This window comes from Micromesistius poutassou, assembly GCF_964030765.1.
Source record: "Micromesistius poutassou genome assembly, chromosome: 16".
Taxonomy (NCBI): Eukaryota; Metazoa; Chordata; class Actinopteri; order Gadiformes; family Gadidae; genus Micromesistius; species Micromesistius poutassou.
Genome location: NC_140286.1, coordinates 17,775,128 through 17,794,707, shown reverse-complemented (window position 1 = coordinate 17,794,707; position 19,580 = coordinate 17,775,128). Strand labels below are relative to the sequence as shown.

General features: G+C 49.9%; 1 protein-coding gene across 1 annotated transcript in view; it reads left to right on the top strand.

Annotated features, from left to right (window-relative positions):
• The window catches only part of LOC311360733 (activated CDC42 kinase 1-like), a 29,367-nt gene extending 10,819 nt beyond the window's left edge, over window positions 1-18,548 (top strand). Inside the window, 10 exon segments of the mRNA XM_084480825.1 lie at window positions 638-732; window positions 1,330-1,340; window positions 1,343-1,434; window positions 1,436-1,524; window positions 3,457-3,548; window positions 5,019-5,437; window positions 5,634-6,860; window positions 13,143-13,238; window positions 16,650-16,808; window positions 17,527-18,548. Of these exon segments, the coding sequence (XP_084336951.1) occupies window positions 638-732; window positions 1,330-1,340; window positions 1,343-1,434; window positions 1,436-1,524; window positions 3,457-3,548; window positions 5,019-5,437; window positions 5,634-6,860; window positions 13,143-13,238; window positions 16,650-16,787 (2,259 nt within the window). The 3' untranslated portion in view covers window positions 16,788-16,808; window positions 17,527-18,548.
• The last annotated feature ends 1,032 nt before the right edge of the window (window positions 18,549-19,580 follow it).

Here is a 19,580-nt window from a genome sequence, read left to right as displayed (position 1 = left end):
GCTGGAGGTAGGGAGGTAGGGAGGGCTGGAGGTAGGTAGGCCCGGGAGGAGGCTCTCTGGACCTCTAGGAGGGCTTCCTAGTCCAGGGATCTCTGAACACCCTGTCAAATAGTGACCTTTTGGTAGTATATATATATTTTTTTGTATATTTGTGGATTACATTCAATTGGCACTGTTACACAAAGCAAATTAGAACCAATAACACACACACACACCCTTCAGAAAGTCCTTGAGCTGGATAGATCTGTGGTTAGGAATAAGAGCACAGTGAGTCCGTTGTCTTACCATGGGGTTCATAGTAGGAGTTAATGCATTACATTGTGCATATAGATACTGTTATAATATTAGCTTCACATCATTTTGCTTGCATAGTGGTGGTAAACCTTAGTTTGTAGACACACTCTTTAACATCTACATCACCTTCAATAAAGCCAGCATCCACTCTCCAAGGGCCAACCCTCTTCTCACAAACAGACGTATGGCGCCACCTAGAGGAACAGATGAAGAATTAATCACAAATGAACCAAAATATACAGACCAATAAGGAGTACTGATCTCTGATTGTGTGTGTGTGCGGGTGTGCGTGCGTGCGTGTGTGCGTGCGTGCATGTGTGTGTGTGTGTGTGTGTTTTTCCAGAGCATGCCCACAGACATGTCCGCCCTCCATGACTTTGAAGAACAGGACAAGCTGCGGATTCAGATCGATGATGTCATCACCGTCATCGAAGGCAGGTGGGTGACATCATTGACAGCTCAGTGACGTCATGCAGAAGGACTGCATGACGTCATCAGTCGGAGTTTGGTCATTTGGGTGATTTCTCATTATAATTGCCGTATATAACGCCATTTAGTATATGCTACACCTGAACCTCCTAAGATGGCGCAATTTGATTGGTTCGCTATCTCGGATATTGGGCAATATCCCATGATTGAGATCTCAAACATGGGATATTGTTTTAAGCGCACGTGACGGTCGTCTCGTCACGCTAATAAAAACAAATAAATCCCGGCAAAAAGTGTCATCTTGTTTATTTTTGGAGTGTTCACGTGTAGTACATACGGAAACAAGTATTCACCCCAGGCTCTGTGAATAGTGGGGAATAGCTAGTCCCCACTATTCACAGAGCCTGAGGCAAACGCTTGTTAAATATGATGAGATGTTCTGAGTTTCATCCCCAGTGTCCGCAGTAAAATAAAATAATGAGCGAAATGATAAAAAAAAATCGAAAAATGTCTGCACTAATAAGCAGCTGTTTCCACCTGTCCGTCTGTCCGTCTGTCCGTCTGTCCGTCTGTCTGTCTGTCCGTCCGTCGGGCTCCCCCCCCCAGGGCGGAGAACTTCTGTGGCGGGGCCAGAACCAGAGGACCCTGCAGCTGGGCCTGTTCCCCCGGCACGTGGTGACGGCCGTGTGCGGCCTGTCGGCCCGGGACATTCAGCCGCCCGCTGAAGAACAGCTTCATCCACACGGGCCACGGCGACCACGACCCCCGCCGCGCCTGGGGCTTCCCCGACCGCATCGACGAGTAAGGGCCCCCCGCACACGCTGCCGGCGGACAGCAGCAGCTTTTCTTAGCCGTTACGGCCCTGGTGTAGCTGCCCGGGAGTCTCCGGGAGACCAATTGCATGTGTTGTAAATCATCTTGCGTGATGCTACTCTGCCAATCAAATCCGTGCATTCCAATAAGCATTTTTGCGTGAGTCACTGAGTGAGATACAGACACAGACCGATGGGAGAGACGGTCAGAAAAAAAGTTCTTTCCCGGTATGGACAGACTCGCCCGTGTTCATGCAGTTCAAAAGCAGCCTCATGTGTTGTGAGATAGTGGCGACGGTACAGCTGGGAGGCCTGATGGAGGAGGAGGAGGAGGAGGCCCTCGTAGCAGCTCCATCCCAGTGGGAGGCCCCACTGAACCAGAGGAAGCAGAGAGAGGGGAGGCATGGAGCTGGCAAGAGTTTATCTCCAGCCTAAGAGGACCCCCCCCCCCCCCCCCCCACACTAATGTCGCTTTTCCACCGACAGTATCAGCTCGACTCGACTCGACTCGCCTCGACTCGGTTCCAGGCACGTCGTGTTTCCATCTAAAAAAGTACCTCTTCAACGTGAGCGGGTCGTAGAAAAGAACCTCTCCACCATGGGCGGGTCGTCATTAGGTTTTAATCACGGGAGACGCGATTCCCGGGAAATCTGAATCTGATCAAGACTATTTCCTGATTCCCGGGAAAGGTTATGATGGGAAATAAAATAAAATAAAAAGCGCTAAATGACTGCGCGTCTATTGTTGTCATACGGTGACGTTGATGGAGGCGAAACTCGAGCCCTGGGAAAGGAACGACACTAAAACGAAACAGCGAAACACTGATCCTCCGGAGCCGGTCCGTGGACTCCAGCCACGCCGGACACACACAACCACACCCGACACACACAACCACGCTGGACACACACAACCACGCCGGACACACACAACCACGCCCGACACACACAACCACGCTGGACACACACAACCACGCACAGCCTTACTCTAGCCCCGGGAAAGGAGCGACACACACGGCGAAACACTGATCAGTGTCCCCCTCGGGAGCGGGTTCGTGGACTCCAACCACGCCGGACACAACTTAACTTAAGTTAAGTTAGACACAACTTAACTAACTTAACACAACACAACTTAATCGGACCCCCATGCATTACACAGGGAATTCAGTTGAGGTTGCGTGCGTGTGTGTGTGTGTGTGTGTGTGTGTGTGTGTGTGTGTGTGTGTGTGTGTGTGTGTGTGTGTGGGGGGGGGTGGGGGGGGGGGCATGTATTGGCACACAGTCACCCATAGATGGTGTAAGCACATCATTTTGCAATTTCCAGCCATGGCTGGGCAGTAGGACAGTGGTTTATTTATTATACTGGGCCTCTTGTCTTTTTTTGAGACATATTGTTCCCATGTCTCTCTTTCTTTTTTTTCTCTCTCTCTGTCTCCCTTTCTCTCTCTGTCTCTCCTTCTCTCTCTCTCTCTCTGTCTCTGTCTAACTCTCTCTCTCTCTCTCTAACTCTCTCTCTCTCTCTCTCTCTTCTCTCTCTCTCCCTCTCTCTCTCTGGTGGTTAATGTATTCCTCTCTGTCTCCCTTTCTGTCTCTCTCTCTCTCTCTCTCTCTCTCTCTCTCTCTCTCTCTCTCTCTCTCTCTCTCTGTCTCTCTCTCTGTCTCTCCTTCTCTCTCTCTCTCTCTCTCCCTCTCTCTCTCTCTCTCTCTGGTGGTTAATGTATGCCCCTCTCTCTCTCTGTCTCTCCTTCTCTCTCTCTCTCCCTCTCTCTCTCTCTCTCTCTGGTGGTTAATGTATGCCCCTCTCTCTCTCTCTCTCTCTCTCTCTCTCTGTCTCTCTCTCTCTCTCTCTCTCTCTCTCTCTCTCTCTCTCTCTCTCTCTCTCTCTCTCTCTCTCTCTCTCTCTCTCTCTCTCTCTCTCTCTCAGTCTGTACCTTGGTAACCCCATGGGTCCTCCTGATACTCTGGGTGTGGAGCTGCCCTCTCCCCGGCCCGCCCAGCTCGCCGCTCGGGCTAAAAGTGAGTACCCCCCCCCCCCCCCCCCACCCCCACACTTCTGTTCACAGCTTACTGACTTCTCAAGTTTAAAGCTCTCTCCATGAACACGGGGTTAATCTCTCATGACCCCGGGGAGAACGCTGCTCGCTGTCTTTTCTTTTCTTTTGTTTGTTGTGTTTTGCTTTGTTGTGCAATCTTACTTTTCTGTGGTGGTCTAATGCGATCTCCCTTTGACTCTCTCTCTCTCTCTCTCTCTCTCTGCCTGGGGCGGGGTGCGCTTGTTTTGTGCAGCGGACCCCCCGCCGCGGCCTCCCCAGCCCACAGGGTTTCTCAGCAGTAAGTGTGGCCTGTCTCCCCTGCTCTCTCCTGTCTCCCCCCTCCTGTCTCCCCTGCTCTCTCCTGTCTCCCCCCTCCTGTCTCCCCTGCTCTCTCCTGTCTCCCCTGCTCTCTCCTGTCTCCCCTGCTCTCTCCTGTCTCCCCTGCTCTCTCCCGTCTCCCCTCTCCTGTCTCCCCTGCTCTCTCCCGTCTCCCCTCTCCTGTCTCCCCTGCTCTCTCCCGTCTCCCCCCTCCTGTCTCCCCTGCTCTCTCCCGTCTCCCCTCTCCTGTCTCCCCTGCTCTCTCCCGTCTCCCCCCTCCTGTCTCCCCTGCTCTCTCCCGTCTCCCCTCTCCTGTCTCCCCTGCTCTCTCCCGTCTCCCCCCTCCTGTCTCCCCTGCTCTCTCCTGTCTCCCCTCTCCTGTCTCCCCTGCCCTCTCCCGTCTCCCCTGCTCTCTCCTGTCTCCCCCCTCCTGTCTCCCCTCTCCTGTCTCCCCTCCCCTCTCCTGTCTCCCCTGCTCTCTCCCGTCTCCCCTGCTCTCTCCCGTCTCCCCTGCCCTCTCTGTTCTCTTCTCGCTCTGCTCTTCCAAGATAACACCTCCCCCCCTTTCGTCCATCTCTCCCTGTCTCTTTGTGCCTCTCTCTCTCTTTGTTTCTCTCTCTTGCATAGCTCTCTCTCCCTTTGTCCCCCTCTCTCTCATATACCTCTCCATCGCTACACTTTATCTCTCTCTTGTGTATATATATATATATATATATATATATATATATATATATATATATGTGTGTGTGTGTGTGTGTGTGTGTGTGTGTGTGTGTGTGTATATATATATATATAGATATATATATTTATATTTATGTGTATATATATATACATGTTTATATACAGTATATACATATACATCCATAACTCTCTCTCTGTATCTCCCTCATCACCCGCTTCACAGTGCTCATACATCTTGGTTAAACTTGTTGTTCCAAGTTGTTCCCAGATTGGTTTTGTGTATCAACAGTCTGCAGTAGCATAGTTCACTGAAGCCTAAAAATATGTTGATTGCTGGAGAGGGTGGAAATGTTGTGAAGCACTAGGCGCACGGCGAGTGAACCGCTCGATAGAACCAAGCTACCGTCCCTAGCCCTTATTGTGTATGAATTATGTATCAAACCCCTTCCTCCAGAGCCGTGCTACGACTCCGTCACCGGGGATGAGGATGCGTCGCTGGGGCGCACGGGGCGACTGTTGCTACGGAAACCGGCTTCCATCATGGGGCTCAAGCTCAAGCCGGCCGCCTGGGTCTCGGCCACCAGGCACACGCCGGGGGGGCGGGGCTCCGGCCCGGGCCACGCCCCTCGCGGCGAGGTGTCGCTCATTGACTTCGGGGAGGACTTCTCCTCGCCCGTCACGGAGATCCCTGTCCCCTCGTTGGCCAAGCTGGCGTTGGACGTGGATCACCTGCTGGACCGGGACCCCCCCCAGAGCCCGTCGGGGCCCTTGCCCCGGCCCCTCCACCCCACGCCGGTGGTGGACTGGAACGCCCGGCCGCTGCCCCCGCCCCCGGAGTACGACCGCGTGGCGCAGGATGAGGAGGACATGGAGGTAGGGCTCGGGTCTGGTCTAGTGCAGCGGTGACACCCGGGGGGGCAGAGCGTCTGCTGGGGTTCATGTCAGTCACATCCCTTAACGCCATATAGCGCTCTGATTCGGAAAGGAAATGCTCGTGTCACGTGTGCAGAACGCGCACGTTCAGGAGCGAGTGGGCGTGACGTCATGACGTCTGTCTTGGTTTCCCCAGGTGAGCTCCATCACCGGCGCGGAGCAGCGGTATGAAGAGCCCCCGACGGACGGCGCTGCGGAGGGGGGGGAGGCCCTCTGCCCCCCGGGCCAGAGACCCACCCTGGACGACAGCCTGTTCCCTCCCTGCGTGAACACCCTGCTCCTCCACCCGCCCCCCGCCGCCGCCTCCTCCTCCTCCTCCTCCTCCTCCTCCGCCGCCGCCTCCCAGTCGGCGGACGTCTTCCAGGAGCTCCAGCAGGAGGTGATGAGGAGGCTCAACGCCGCCGCCGCCGCCCCCCCGGGAGCAGGGGGAGGGGCCTCTCCCTCCCCGACGCCGCTGGCGTTGTCTCCGGAGCCGGTCGCCGAGACGCACAAGCTGGCGCCGTCGTTCGCCGCCGACAGGCCCCAGGTCCCGCCCCGCGTGCCCATCCCCCCGCGGCCGGTGAGGAGGGCCGACTACCCGCCCTTCCGCTGGTCGGGTGAACACTCCCTGTCGCCGCCCCCCACCGCCGCCGCCGCCGCCGTGGAGGACCTCTCAGGCCCGGCGCCCGGGGACAGACCGCCTCAGATCCCACCACGGGACCCTCTGTCCCCGCCGGGCTCCAGGACCCCCAGCCCCATGGGCCTGGTGCTCGGCTCCCCCCAGCAAAGAGCCTTCTCGACCAGCCCCGGCGCCCAGTCGGCCCCCATCTCCTCCCCCGGCTCCTACCTCTCCAGCTCCCCGGGGAAACTCATGCCCACGACACACAGCTTCGCCTCAGACCCCAAGTACACGGCGCACGCCCAGGCGCACACCAAGGACGCGGCCGGCAAGGGGCCGTGCATCCTCCCCATCGTTCGCGACGGCCGCAAGGTCAGCAGCACCCACTACTACCTCCTGCCCGACCGACCGCCGTACCTCGACCGCTACGACCGCTTCTTCCGGGAGGCCGAGAGCCTGCCCGCCCACCCCCCCGCCGGCGGTGGGGGCGGGGAGGACAGGCAGACGCGGCAGGCCAACACGGCCACCGTCAGACCCATGGTGGTCAGCGGCCAGGCCCTCGTCCAGGGTCAGGGCCTGGGCCAGGATCAGGGCCAGCTGGGCGACCTCAAAGCCAACTCCTCCTCCAACAACAACAGCTGCCTGGGTGGGGTCTGGGCTCCGGGGCTGAGGACCTCGTTGAGTCTGCCCAGGGTCTGTTCGGAAGCTCCTGACGCCCCCAGAGCTCCAGAGGCTGAGATGAGCAGCGCTGAGAGGGTCCACATGGTGAGTCCAGCGCCTTCGGGTTTGACGTCATTCGTTCCGAGTTTCCCCTGCTTCTGATATTGCGTATTGATTGCACCCGAGGTAATGGCAGAAACATTTACCATTCATCATTGTTATGGATGACGTCTGACTGTGAATGTCATGCGTGTTTACGACCATGGCTGTGTGCTGCACCCTGTGGTGCTTCACTCTTTTCTACATCAATTCCACTCATCTACTCCCAGTGTGTAAATATTCATGCCACAGCGTTGATTACCTTCTTAAGAAGCCAAAACAAAGGTAGCACCACCATGACGCCTGTGATGAGTGTGTGTGATCATGTCTAGCCACAGTGTACACCGTGCCCTGTTGTTCTCTGGAGCATGATGCAACTGCTAAAGCTGAGAGTTAGGCTATCAGCCTTCAGTCCACTTGGATCAATGTGAGTGAGGGGAGAGGACAGAGGATCGGAGGGGATAACATTACAGTACAGAGGTGGCTAGTAACCACAGCCGTCCATCTCCCATTGGAAATCACTGAGACAATGAACAGCGTTTAATAATGCACTGGATTCCATCTTTATTGTTTGCTGTTTGTATGGACAGTGTTTGACAGTTTGCTAGTGTGTATTGAATCAAATGGTATTGGAACAGTAGAGGGCAGCAGAGGGCCACTGTGTGTATGTGTGTGTGTGTGTGTGTGTGTGTGTGTGTGTGTGTGTGTGTGTGTGTGTGTGTGTGTGTGTGTGTGTGTGTGTGTGTGTGTGTGCGTGTTTGTGGGCTAGACCGCACGTGTGCACTTTCACACTTTCGCACATAAACATTATTTGTGTTGAAGGAGATATTCTGACCAGTGTGTGTGTGTGTGTGTGTGTGTGTGTGTGTGTGTGTGTGTGTGTGTGTGTGTGTGTGCAGTTGCCTCTTTACTCATTGGCACATTGACACATACACAGATTGATGTGTTTTGTAAATTAATTGACTGCCTTTTCCGTGAATTCTATAGGAGCGGGTAAATCACGATTTGAATCGAAAGTTTGTTTAAGGGAATAGAAAAGGCTGTGCCCATTAAATAATGCCTTGTGGAGTGAACAGTTGAGGTAAGGTAAGGTCAGGTGCTGCAAAGCATGTCAGAAATAAAGAGATATTAACAACGTAATGCCAGAAATCTACTACAGTTCCATTGAAAGAGTCACTATTCTACTGCTGTACACAGAGCTTGGGGTGGTTATTGGAAAGAGTGTGATGTATTGCATATGCTTTTCAGGTTAAATATTCATTTTTTAAGTGTATTGTAAGAAAACGCCCAAATGCCCATGGTAGAGTGACAACATCATAATAACCCTCTCCATCTTTGATGGACCTCCACACTTTCGTCTTCTGCCGTTCTGATGGCTGATGATCAAAATACTGTTAAAGTGGAGATGATTCAAATGACGCCATAGATGTAACACTGCCGCAGCCTATGTGCGAACACAATGAACCGTGAATCAATAATGTATTGGAAAAAATCTAAAATTTGCAATATTTACAGTATGGATTTCTTCGAAACGCCTCCATTGAGTGAGAGGCCGACCCATCCATCACACCTCTGGTGAACTCCACTCCCACGCATGCTGACGGTCTGCAGGGGAGCTGTGGGTCCTTTCAGTAGGGGTAGGGGTCCTTTCTAAGGACAAGAGGCTCACGTTCAGCCCCAGCCTGAGGCTCCTCCCCTGGTCGATATGTTCAGAGAGGCCTGTGGATGTAATGCCCCCCTATCCACACCCCTTCAGGGGGTGTAATGCCCCCCTATCCACACCCCTTCAGAGCGTGTAATGCCCCCCTATCCACACCCCTTCAGAGCGTGTAATGCCCCCCTATCCACACCCCTTCAGAGGGTGTAATGCCCCCCTATCCACACCCCTTCAGAGGGTGTAATGCCCCCCTATCCACACCCCTTCAGAGGGTGTAATGCCCCCCTATCCACACCCCTTCAGAGGGTGTAATGCCCCCCTATCCACACCCCTTCAGAGGGTGTAATGCCCCCCTATCCACACCCCTTCAGAGGGTGTAATGCCCCCCTATCCACACCCCTTCAGAGGGTGTAATGCCCCCCTATCCACACCCCTATCCTGGCTCATTTCACACTAAACTAGACAGGGCCTGATGAGCCGCTGTGATAATGGTCTGGTGAAATTTCAGTAGGGGTAGGGGTCCTTTCAGTAGGGGTAGGGGTCCTTTCAGTAGGGGTCCTTTCAGTAGGGGTCCTTTCAGTAGGGGTAGGGGTCCTTTCAGTAGGGGTCCTTTCAGTAGGGGTCCTTTCAGTAGGGGTAGGGGTCCTTTCAGTAGGGGGTAGGGGTCCTTTCTAAGGACAAGAGGCTCACGTTCAGCCCCAGCCTGAGGCTCCTCCCCTGGTCGATATGTTCAGAGAGGCCTGTGGATGTAATGCCCCCCTATCCACACCCCTTCAGAGGGTGTAATGCCCCCCTATCCACACCCCTTCAGAGGGTGTAATGCCCCCCTATCCACACCCCTTCAGAGGGTGTAATGCCCCCCTATCCACACCCCTTCAGAGGGTGTAATGCCCCCCTATCCACACCCCTTCAGAGGGTGTAATGCCCCCCTATCCACACCCCTTCAGAGGGTGTAATGCCCCCCTATCCACACCCCTTCAGAGGGTGTAATGCCCCCCTATCCACACCCCTTCAGAGCGTGTAATGCCCCCCTATCCACACCCCTTCAGAGGGTGTAATGCCCCCCTATCCACACCCCTTCAGAGCGTGTAATGCCCCCCTATCCACACCCCTTCAGAGGGTGCAATGCCCCCCTATCCACACCCCTTCAGAGGCCTGTGGATGCAGTACCTGCACTATCCTGGCTCGTTTCACACTAAACTAGACAGGGCCTGATGAGCTGCTGTGATAATGGTGTGGTGCTGGACACCACTGCAAACATCCACTTTAATTGTAGCGGTGTGGTGCAATTACAGAGAGAGATGGTACTGTCCGATGAAGAACGGCAGCTCTACTAATGTCCCTTCAGATGTACCCAATGCCCTGCTACATGAACTCACGCTGTGTGTGTGTGTGTGTGTGTGTGTGTGTGTGTGTGTGTGTGTGTGTGTGATGGTTAGTGTGAGCGTGTGGAAGTGTATTTGTGTGTATAGTCTATTTTCTTCAGCACTGGGTCTTTTTTTCTCCCAAAAAATGGTTTCCTAACCAAAGCGGCAGAAGACTCAATCAACCTGTATGCGTGGTGACTCAGCAGCGGTCATATAAAAGAGAAAAGGCAGATTGATAGTTGAAAGCAGGATGCCTGAAAGGCTGACTACATTATATTCCACTTTGAGTTGTCAGCTGCTGCCAACATTTTGTGATGAATGAAGATATTTCCACCACAAATGTATCGAGAAAAGGCACAAAGTGGTTTGTAGAACCTGAAAATTTCCGATAATGTAATAACTAGGGGTGGGAAAATTAATAGATTCTTCGATGGACCGCGATTCTCTCTAGAAAGATTCGGTCTCAATGCAGATAAGTTCAGAATTTTAATTTAAAAATAATGATAATAATAATAATAATAATAATAATAATAATAATAATAATAATAACAATTTTATTTTTTAATTCAATTTGTTAACCTGCTGCAACATTCTGTTCGCCTGCTGCAGAGCACTACAGAAAGATTAGCTTTTTCTTCAATGACATAGAAAATAAAGATTATAAAGAAAAGAAAACTGAATCTGTTTTTTACATCCATCCATATTGTTTTGTAATGCAAGCTGCATTGATAATTGCATTGTTCATAGAAAGTCATATTTGTGCCAAAAGCTTTTTCTCTAATAAAGTATTAGATAAGGTAATTAATCTGTTGATTGTCTTTAATGATCATCACAAAAGTAGGAAGTGATTACCAAAGTCTTGAGTAGCAAACTCAAATCTGCACTTGAGTCCATTGAAAATGTAATAAAACCTGATAATGTAATAACTTCCCGATAATGTAATAAAGTGCATTTCCCAATAATGTAATAATCTCTCTACCAATAATGTATTAAAGTGTTACATTAACGGAAGGTTATTACATTATCCGGTTAGCCTTAATTTCGCAGAACCTGATAATGTAATAATTCCCCAATATTGTAATAATTTAACAGCAGACCACCCATTACTTGGGTCCCAGTGGTGATACTGTGTAGGCAACTCTAGGTCAAGAGCTCTAGCGCCACCAACAGGTCAAAGTTGGACATGCATTAATGTTAATAACTTTGAGCCGTTCATCCGTTCGTTTTTCACAAACGAGGTATCTTTGGAACCCTTGGGCCAAGCAGAGTTCAACACATCCTATGACATCATTTTCCGCCATATTGGATTTTCCGCCATGTTGGATTTGATCAAAAACCTTTAGTTTTTTGACCTTTTGTTCAAAAGCCTCTCTTGTCACAAATTTTGTCTTCTCGAAACGTCGCCCAGATGATCTTCAGACCATGACACACAAATGCATTCAACAGCTTCTTGAAATTCAAAAACGTATGGCCGTGACAACCAATCAAACTTGATGGCTAAGTCGCCAAACATAACATATCTAACATATCTTAACCAAACTTCAAATTTCAATGTCTGGTGATTTTGCCAGACCTCCCCAAATAGCTCCAAAACAATTTTTCACATCAGAATTTGGCTGCCATTTTGAAAGATGTCTAAAAATAATAGTACATTTTCACAGGTCACATATTCTGTCCAATCTTCATGAAACTTGGCATATGATCTTCAGACCAAGCTGAACAAATGTGTCAAACAGCTTTTTCAAATTCAAAACTGTTTGGCTGTGACAGCCATCCAAATACCACGGTGAGGCCGCAAAACAACAAGAACTTGCGCCAATGCATTTTGGAGATATTGCACTCAAGATCATCATGGCTGTCACAGCCAAATGGTTTTGAATTTGAAAAAGCTGACACATTTGTTCAGCTTGGTCTGAAGATCACATGCCAAGTTTCATGAAGATTGGACAGAATATGTGGCCCCCTAGAGGTCAAAGGTCACCAGATGTTTTAGGTGTCCCCAGGATGATGTCATGAGTCTATGTACCAAAGATATGTACCCAAGATATGTTAAAGGGTTGCTGAGAAATTGGCTTACTTCCTGTTTGGCGACCTCACCGTCAAGTTTGATTGCTTGTCACGGCCAAGTGCCTTTGAATTTCAAGAAGATGTCGTACGCATTCGTGTGCCATGGTCGAAAGATCATCTGGGCCAAGTTTAGAGAAGATTAGATAACATTTGTAAAAAGAAAGGCCTTTTAAAGGTTTTTGATCAAATCAAAGATGGCGGAAAATCCAATATGGCGGAAAACAACATCATAGGATGCGACGAACTCGGCTTGGTCCAAGGGTTCCAGTGATACGTCGTTTGTGAAAAACTGAAAAGTTAATAACATTAATGCATGTCCAACTTTGTTGGTGGCGCTAGAGCTCTTGACCTAGAGTTGCCTACACAGTATCACCACTTGGACCCAAGTAATGGGTGGTCTGCTGTTAAATTATTACAATATTGGGGAATTATTACATTATCAGGTTCTGCAAAATTAAGGCTAACCTGACAATGTTATAACCTCCCGTTAATGTAACACTTTATTACATTATTGGTACAAAGATTATTAAATTATTGGGTTATTATATTATAGTTATTACATTATGAGGTTTTATTACATTTTCAATGGACTCAAGTGCAGATTTTATTACATTATTGGGGTTATTACGTTATCGGGAATCTATTACATTATCAGGTTCTACATGGTGCTTAAAACTTCACCAAAGTGCAGAAAAGTGTTGCACAAAAACCTATGACACTGTGTGTGTTTGTGTCTGTGTGTCTGCGTGTGCGGGGGCGACCGTGGCTCAGGTGGTAGAGCGGGTTGGCCAATGATCGGAGGGTCGGCGGTTCGATCCCGCCCCTTGCCACTTGTGTCATGGTCGTTGTGTCATTGGGCACAGACACTTCACCCGCCTTGCCTCAGTGTGAATGTGTCTGACTGCGGTGTGTTTGAGGTGGTGGTGGTTGGATAGGCGTATAGGCGCTGAATGGCAGCCACACTTCCGCTGCACTTCTGCTCCAGGGCAGCTGTGGCTCCTATCGTAGTTTACCACCACCGGAATACAATATAAATGAATTATTATTATATGTGTAGGTGTGCATGTCTGTGGATACTTGTGGGTGTGTGAGGTTGCGTGTGTAAATGATGTGTGCAGGACAAAAACGACAGTGACAGCTCAGCATAGGGTTCTGGGTGTTGCTGATCGCCATAGCGACATGCTTTGTGTTTCCCAGGTGCAGCAGGCGGTGCACGGGGTGACGGTGGAGGAGTGCCAGACGGCCCTCCAGAACCAGGGCTGGAGTGTTCTCCAAGCTGTGCACTACCTCAAGGTACCACAGGGGGGCTACACTGAGGAGGGCGCCCGCATCCCCAATAGGAGCCTAGCGCCTCATTCCAGCCCCTGTTGTGGGCGGAGCATCAGGGGGTAGCATTAGGAGCCACGCCCACAACAGGGCGTAGCATTAGGTGCTACGCCCATAATAGGGCTTTGTCTCTGGATTTTGTGAAATGCAGAAATACAAAGTACAATTTCGCGATACAAAAAAAAGCGAAATGCTAAATATACATATAAGTATACAATTATTCTGAATGTGCAGTGTGCAAACGGTGTGGACAGAGGAAGGAATTCTACTACATAAAATATTAAACAAATTGTGAATTCTTCTCTTGTCCATTTACAGGCAGTATTGTACATCTACGAAACGTTAGTCCATCGGGATTCCATTTCAAGAAGAAATTTTAACTCAAACTAACACTATCGGTACACTATGAAATGATCGCTACAGGTTACGTTTAGGGCGTCAGTGTGTGGGCGCGTGTTCCTCCATCACAGCCCCCAGGATGTGTGTGATGGCGCTGTGCTCACCCCCGTAGCGCTGAGGTCTTTCTAGGGATAAAAAATTAAATTTGAAACGAAATACAACTGTATACAAACTCAGCAGTTGAGAACTCCAAGATGAGTGAATGTGATGTGACTTTGTGGCCGCCGTGTGCGACATATGTTGCTTCGCGAGCCAAGCGCATTTCTCAAACCGAGTGGCAGTATTATAACGGTCAGAGCCCCAACCCTACCATACAGTACGTATAGAAATAACCTTGAAATAGGGACCAGGGAGAGAGATGTCCTTATAAAACACCTTTCTTTTTGAATAAAGGACATCTCAACATAAATGGTCCTCATTTATATAGCACTTTTATCCAAAGCGCTTTACAGTGTTGACTGACATTCACCCATTCATGCACATATTCATGCACACACCGACGGCGGAGTCAACCACGCAGGGCGACAGGCAGCTCGTCAGGTGCAGTTAGGGTGAGGTGTCTCGCTCAGGGAAACCTCTACACTCAGCTAGAAGGAGCCGGGGATCGAACCAGCAACCTTGCGGTTACCAGCCAACCCGCTCTACCTCCTGAGCTAATGCCCCCCCACGTGACTTTAATACCAGATACCGACATTCCAATGCTTTGAGAGCCTCATAGGAATACAGAATGGACACCCAGCGCCCCTCAACCACAGACAGCTCCAGTGAACCCGACGGGGCCCGGTGTTTAAACGTCTCTGCTGTGACCTCAGCCTCCGTGTTGAGGACACAAAGAAACGCCTGGCTGAAGGCCAACGCCTGGTCTGCTGCTGAACGTCCAGCGCTGAATCAAAGAGGCTCAGTGAGGCTGACTGTAGAGCTGACTGTAGAGCTGATAGTGAGGCTGACAGTGAGGTGACAGTGAGGTGACAGTGAGGCTGACAGTGAGGCTGACAGTAGAGCTGACAGTAGAGCTGACAGTGAGCTGACAGTGAGGTGACAGTAGAGCTGACAGTGAGGTGACAGTGAGCTGACAGTGAGGTGACAGTAGAGCTGACAGTAGAGCTGACAGTAGAGCTGACTGTAGAGCTGACGCTGAGGTGACAGTAGAGCTGACAGTAGAGCTGACAGTGAGGCTGACAGTAGAGCTGACAGTGAGGTGACAGTAGAGCTGACAGTAGAGCTGACAGTAGAGCTGACTGTAGAGCTGACGCTGAGGTGACAGTAGAGCTGACAGTAGAGCTGACAGTAGAGCTGACAGTAGAGCTGACAGTGAGGTGACAGTAGAGCTGACAGTAGAGCTGACAGTGAGGCTGACAGTAGAGCTGACAGTAGAGCTGACAGTGAGGCTCACAGTGAGGCTGACAGTAGAGCTGACAGTAGAGCTGACAGTAGAGCTGACAGTGAGCTGACAGTGAGGTGACAGTAGAGCTGACAGTGAGGTGACAGTGAGCTGACAGTGAGGTGACAGTAGAGCTGACAGTAGAGCTGACTGTAGAGCTGACGCTGAGGTGACAGTAGAGCTGACAGTAGAGCTGACAGTGAGGCTGACAGTAGAGCTGACAGTGAGGTGACAGTAGAGCTGACAGTAGAGCTGACAGTAGAGCTGACTGTAGAGCTGACGCTGAGGTGACAGTAGAGCTGACAGTAGAGCTGACAGTAGAGCTGACAGTAGAGCTGACAGTGAGGTGACAGTAGAGCTGACAGTAGAGCTGACAGTGAGGCTGACAGTAGAGCTGACAGTAGAGCTGACAGTGAGGCTCACAGTGAGGCTGACAGTAGAGCTGACAGTAGAGCTGACAGTAGAGCTGACAGTGAGGTGACAGTGAGGCTGACAGTGAGGCTGACAGTGAGGCTGACAGTGAGGCTGACAGTAGAGCTGACAGTGAGGCTCAGTGAGGCTGAAGGTGAGGCTGACAGTAGAGCTGACAGTAGAGCTGACAGTGAGGCTGAAGGTGAGGCTGACAGTAGAGCTGACAGTAGAGCTGACAGTGAGGCTGAAGGTGAGGCTCACAGTGAGGCTGACAGTAGAGCTGACAGTAGAGCTGACAGTAGAGCTGACAGTGAGGTGACAGTGAGGCTGACAGTGAGGCTGACAGTGAGGCTGACAGTAGAGCTGACAGTGAGGCTCAGTGAGGCTGAAGGTGAGGCTGACAGTAGAGCTGACAGTAGAGCTGACAGTGAGGCTGAAGGTGAGGCTGACAGTAGAGCTGACAGTAGAGCTGACAGTGAGGCTGAAGGTGAGGCTCACAGTGAGGCTGACAGTAGAGCTGACAGTGAGGCTCAGTGAGGTGACAGTAGAGCTGACAGTGAGGCTCAGTGAGGCTGTAGGTTCCAGTCTAATTAAAAACAGTCAATTTTTCCCCTGCTGTAAATCAGCAGCCAGCTGTGGCTCAGTGTGAGGTGTCTTCAGTCCTCCTCCTCCTCCTCCTCCTCCTCCTCCTCACTGCTCCTCCTGTGGCCTCCCACCGGCCCGCTGCCACTACTGAGTCTAGGAACTGTACAACCCATTGAACCCATTGATTGTGTTAAAAAAAACCCAGACCCTTGTCTGATCTGAGGCCTATCTCTCAGCATGCTGGGTCAATTCAAATGGATCAACTCTCTTTCACAAAGAGATGCGCTCTGTGCTTCTCAATCTCCCTCTCTTTTTGCATTTGATTTCCCACCTCTTCAACCTTCTTTTCTCTTCTCTGTTCCTCTGTCCTCTTCTCGCTCTTTCTCACCCTTAGAGTCGGGAGGTTTGTCCGTGCCCTTCAAAGAGCCTGTGAAGCCCTTATAGGCTGGGACTGTAATTAAGGAATATATATATATATATATATAATATGGGGTTTCACTCTCCTGTGCTCATCTCCTCTCACCGTTTTCACCTCTCCTCTCCTTCCCCCACCTCTCTTCTCCTCTCTCCCCCCCCCTCCCCACGCTGCTCCTCTCCTGCAGGTGGAGCAGTTGTTCTGCCTGGGTGTGGGGACCAGGGCAGAGTGCCTGAAGCTGCTGGAGGTCTGTGAGTGGAACCTGGAGCTGGCCAGCACCCAGCTGCTGGACAGCTGGGGAGCCCCCACCAGACAGAGGCCCTAGGCCTGGGCTAACAGACTACAGGTAACTAAGGGCATTTAATGACTATTTGAGATACTTGAGGTTAATTCACATTATTTTAGTTATTTGGACTAGACTAGCCTACTAGTCTAGTCTTGCCCAAGTCTAGTTACCTGAGTTTGACTCATGGTTTGCTAGTCTAGAAATTCCAATCTTTTCATAATCCTGAAGCAGTTTCATTTATCAAGGCCTCTGGCTGAGTTCACAGTGTTCATCATTTAAGGTAACTCTCAGTTCTCCTTTGTCCTGCCTAATTTATCTTTCTTGATGATAAACCAAGTCAGTATGAATGGTATAGCAGGACCGTTAGTAATCCTAGACAGTAATGCTAAATTAATTAGTATTAGGTAATGCAGTAGTAGGCCCTACTATAGAGCAATAGCATAGGGGTAAGGATTAGGAGGGGTGGGTTAGGATTGTACATTGTAATTCACTTCTTAAGGTTAGGGTTAATCTAAACCACAATAACAATAATACTATAATTAATACCTTAGTAAACATGAACACCATAACATAGTTTATATAAACACCTTGCGTGAACATGAACAACATCGGTAAATGATGATCGACCTTTAGTTGAATCTTAATTAACTAAGTTAATGCTTATGACTGCATTATCTAAAAAACGATGTGTTCCCAATTCATTTCCTTTAGAAACACTTTAAAGAGGAAAACGGTAAATGGATTTAGTCCAATGTGTGCTTTTCTTGTCAATTTGCAGGCGGTGATGGATATCTGCTCGCTTCCACTCCTCCAGCGCGATGTCGGCCGGTTGCCGTGGACACAGGGTCGTGTGGTCTGTGGTCCGATGTTTGACCCCGTGTCTGAAGCCTTTTCATGGGGGAGGAACGGACAGAAACTGAGAATCGTCTCAGCAAAATGTCATTGACTCTGCACAAAAGGATGAGGACACCTGATGAATAAAAACGTTGGACTAAACGTGAACAGAAAGGAAACATCCACAACTGAAGGACACATCATGTTCATGTCGGTGTCTATTTAAGAGGTTTAATATAATATATATATAATGTGTTTTTATAAAATGAGAAGGAAGAGGGGAAGTGCTGGAGGTGATTTCTGATACTATCTATCAAGTGAGCACACAAGAGAAGCGTCAGCCCCACGTTGCTATTGCTTGATCCAGGTTGCTATGGTGATCTCCACAGCGATATTCTCACTGACAGACTCACACTGTAGACCAACAACATGGTGGTAAACATCTTTGGATTGTCCTGTTTTGTGTTGAAAGCAAACTTAACAAATTGTCGTTTTATTTAGTTATGTTCCCAGAACAGGTCAAAGTACTCATGGCTGATCATAGAGATGCAAGATCTAGGATGAATCCCCCTCCTCAGTTATTTTTTAATATATTTGTTTCCCTACAGTTCCACAATAACCTGTCCCACAGTTAGTTCCACGCTCTGTTGATTATGTTGTGTTCCTTCTTCAAAAGGCCGCCTTTTTGTGTCCTCCAGTGAAGCGTGACTGTACAGTACAGTACAGTACGGAAGGTTCCTTCCTGTATTCTTGTTTAGCCTCAACGTCGACTCCCACCTGAACACTGACCCCTCACAGCCGAGTCCTTCAGACGGACACGCCGCCAGGCAGCCATCTTGTTCTTGATCTTGGAGGCGCCCCAGCGACTCTGCACCCTAATGCACAGGCCTGGCCTGGTAATGTGTCCCCTTAAAAGCATGACATTGCTGTTTGTCTGCAGTCTCAGTGGGGGAGATGAGTTTGGGGTTGGGGGGACGTCAGCTCTGAGCAGAGTTTTTTGTTTGTTTTATCATTTCCTGGTTGTTTTGCCATCAATACTTTGAGACATGTCACAAGTCATGAATCATGGAAATAATGACATTCATCTGTCTGTCACAACATCAATGGACCCCTCAGCACAGACACACACACACACACACACACACACACACACACACACGCACACAAATAGCACACGCACACACAAATAGCACACACACACGCAGACACCTAGACATCTCCAAATCAAAAGGTAGACAAAAGACATTGCACATTTTTCACTCTCCAGCCCCAGCGTCTGGAGTGGAGTCCGTCACAGGACCAGAGACAGCAGAGACCAGCGTTCACGTCTCATTGTAATCTGTTGGCAAACCAGAGAGAGAGAGAGAAAGATTGTTTAAAAAAAGGATATGTTGTCTCTTACCCTCTAACCAAGATGCTGATATCTTTAAGATTGACCAAGAGGTAAAGATCATCCCGTTCATGGGGTTACCGGGGAGATGTTATTTCTCTATTCAACACGTCTGCCAACAAACTAGCGAACCTTTACCCTAGTTCCCCCGTCTGTTTTTAAAAAGGAGGTGAGTTGCTGTTGTATCCCATTTTTTTTTTAAAATAATAACATTCAACTTCGGCTTAAGTTGTAATGGTTGTTGTCCGTCATCACGGAGCAGCGGCCTGGCTGGGTCCTTCTGTCTGGGTCATCCTGTTCTGCCGGGTCGTCACGGAGACCCTCTCTGTGTGACCGCGTGATTCCAGCGATTAGCTGATCAGGGTGTTTGTCAGGAACAGGAGGCTCGCCCTCCCCACTGTGTCCTCTTCTTGTTCTTTCATAACCCAGCTGCTGGTTTTTTTTAAAGGTGTTTTAGACGCCCTAGAAGAGTTTCTTTTCGATCAGCCCCCCCCCCCCCCAAAATAGTGTTTATGTTCCTGTGTTTGAAGTCCTGTTGAGTACCATGTCTTTGTGTTAACCTCCCGTCTCTGCTGGATGTTCTGGTTTTCAGTTTTACCGTTGCTGTG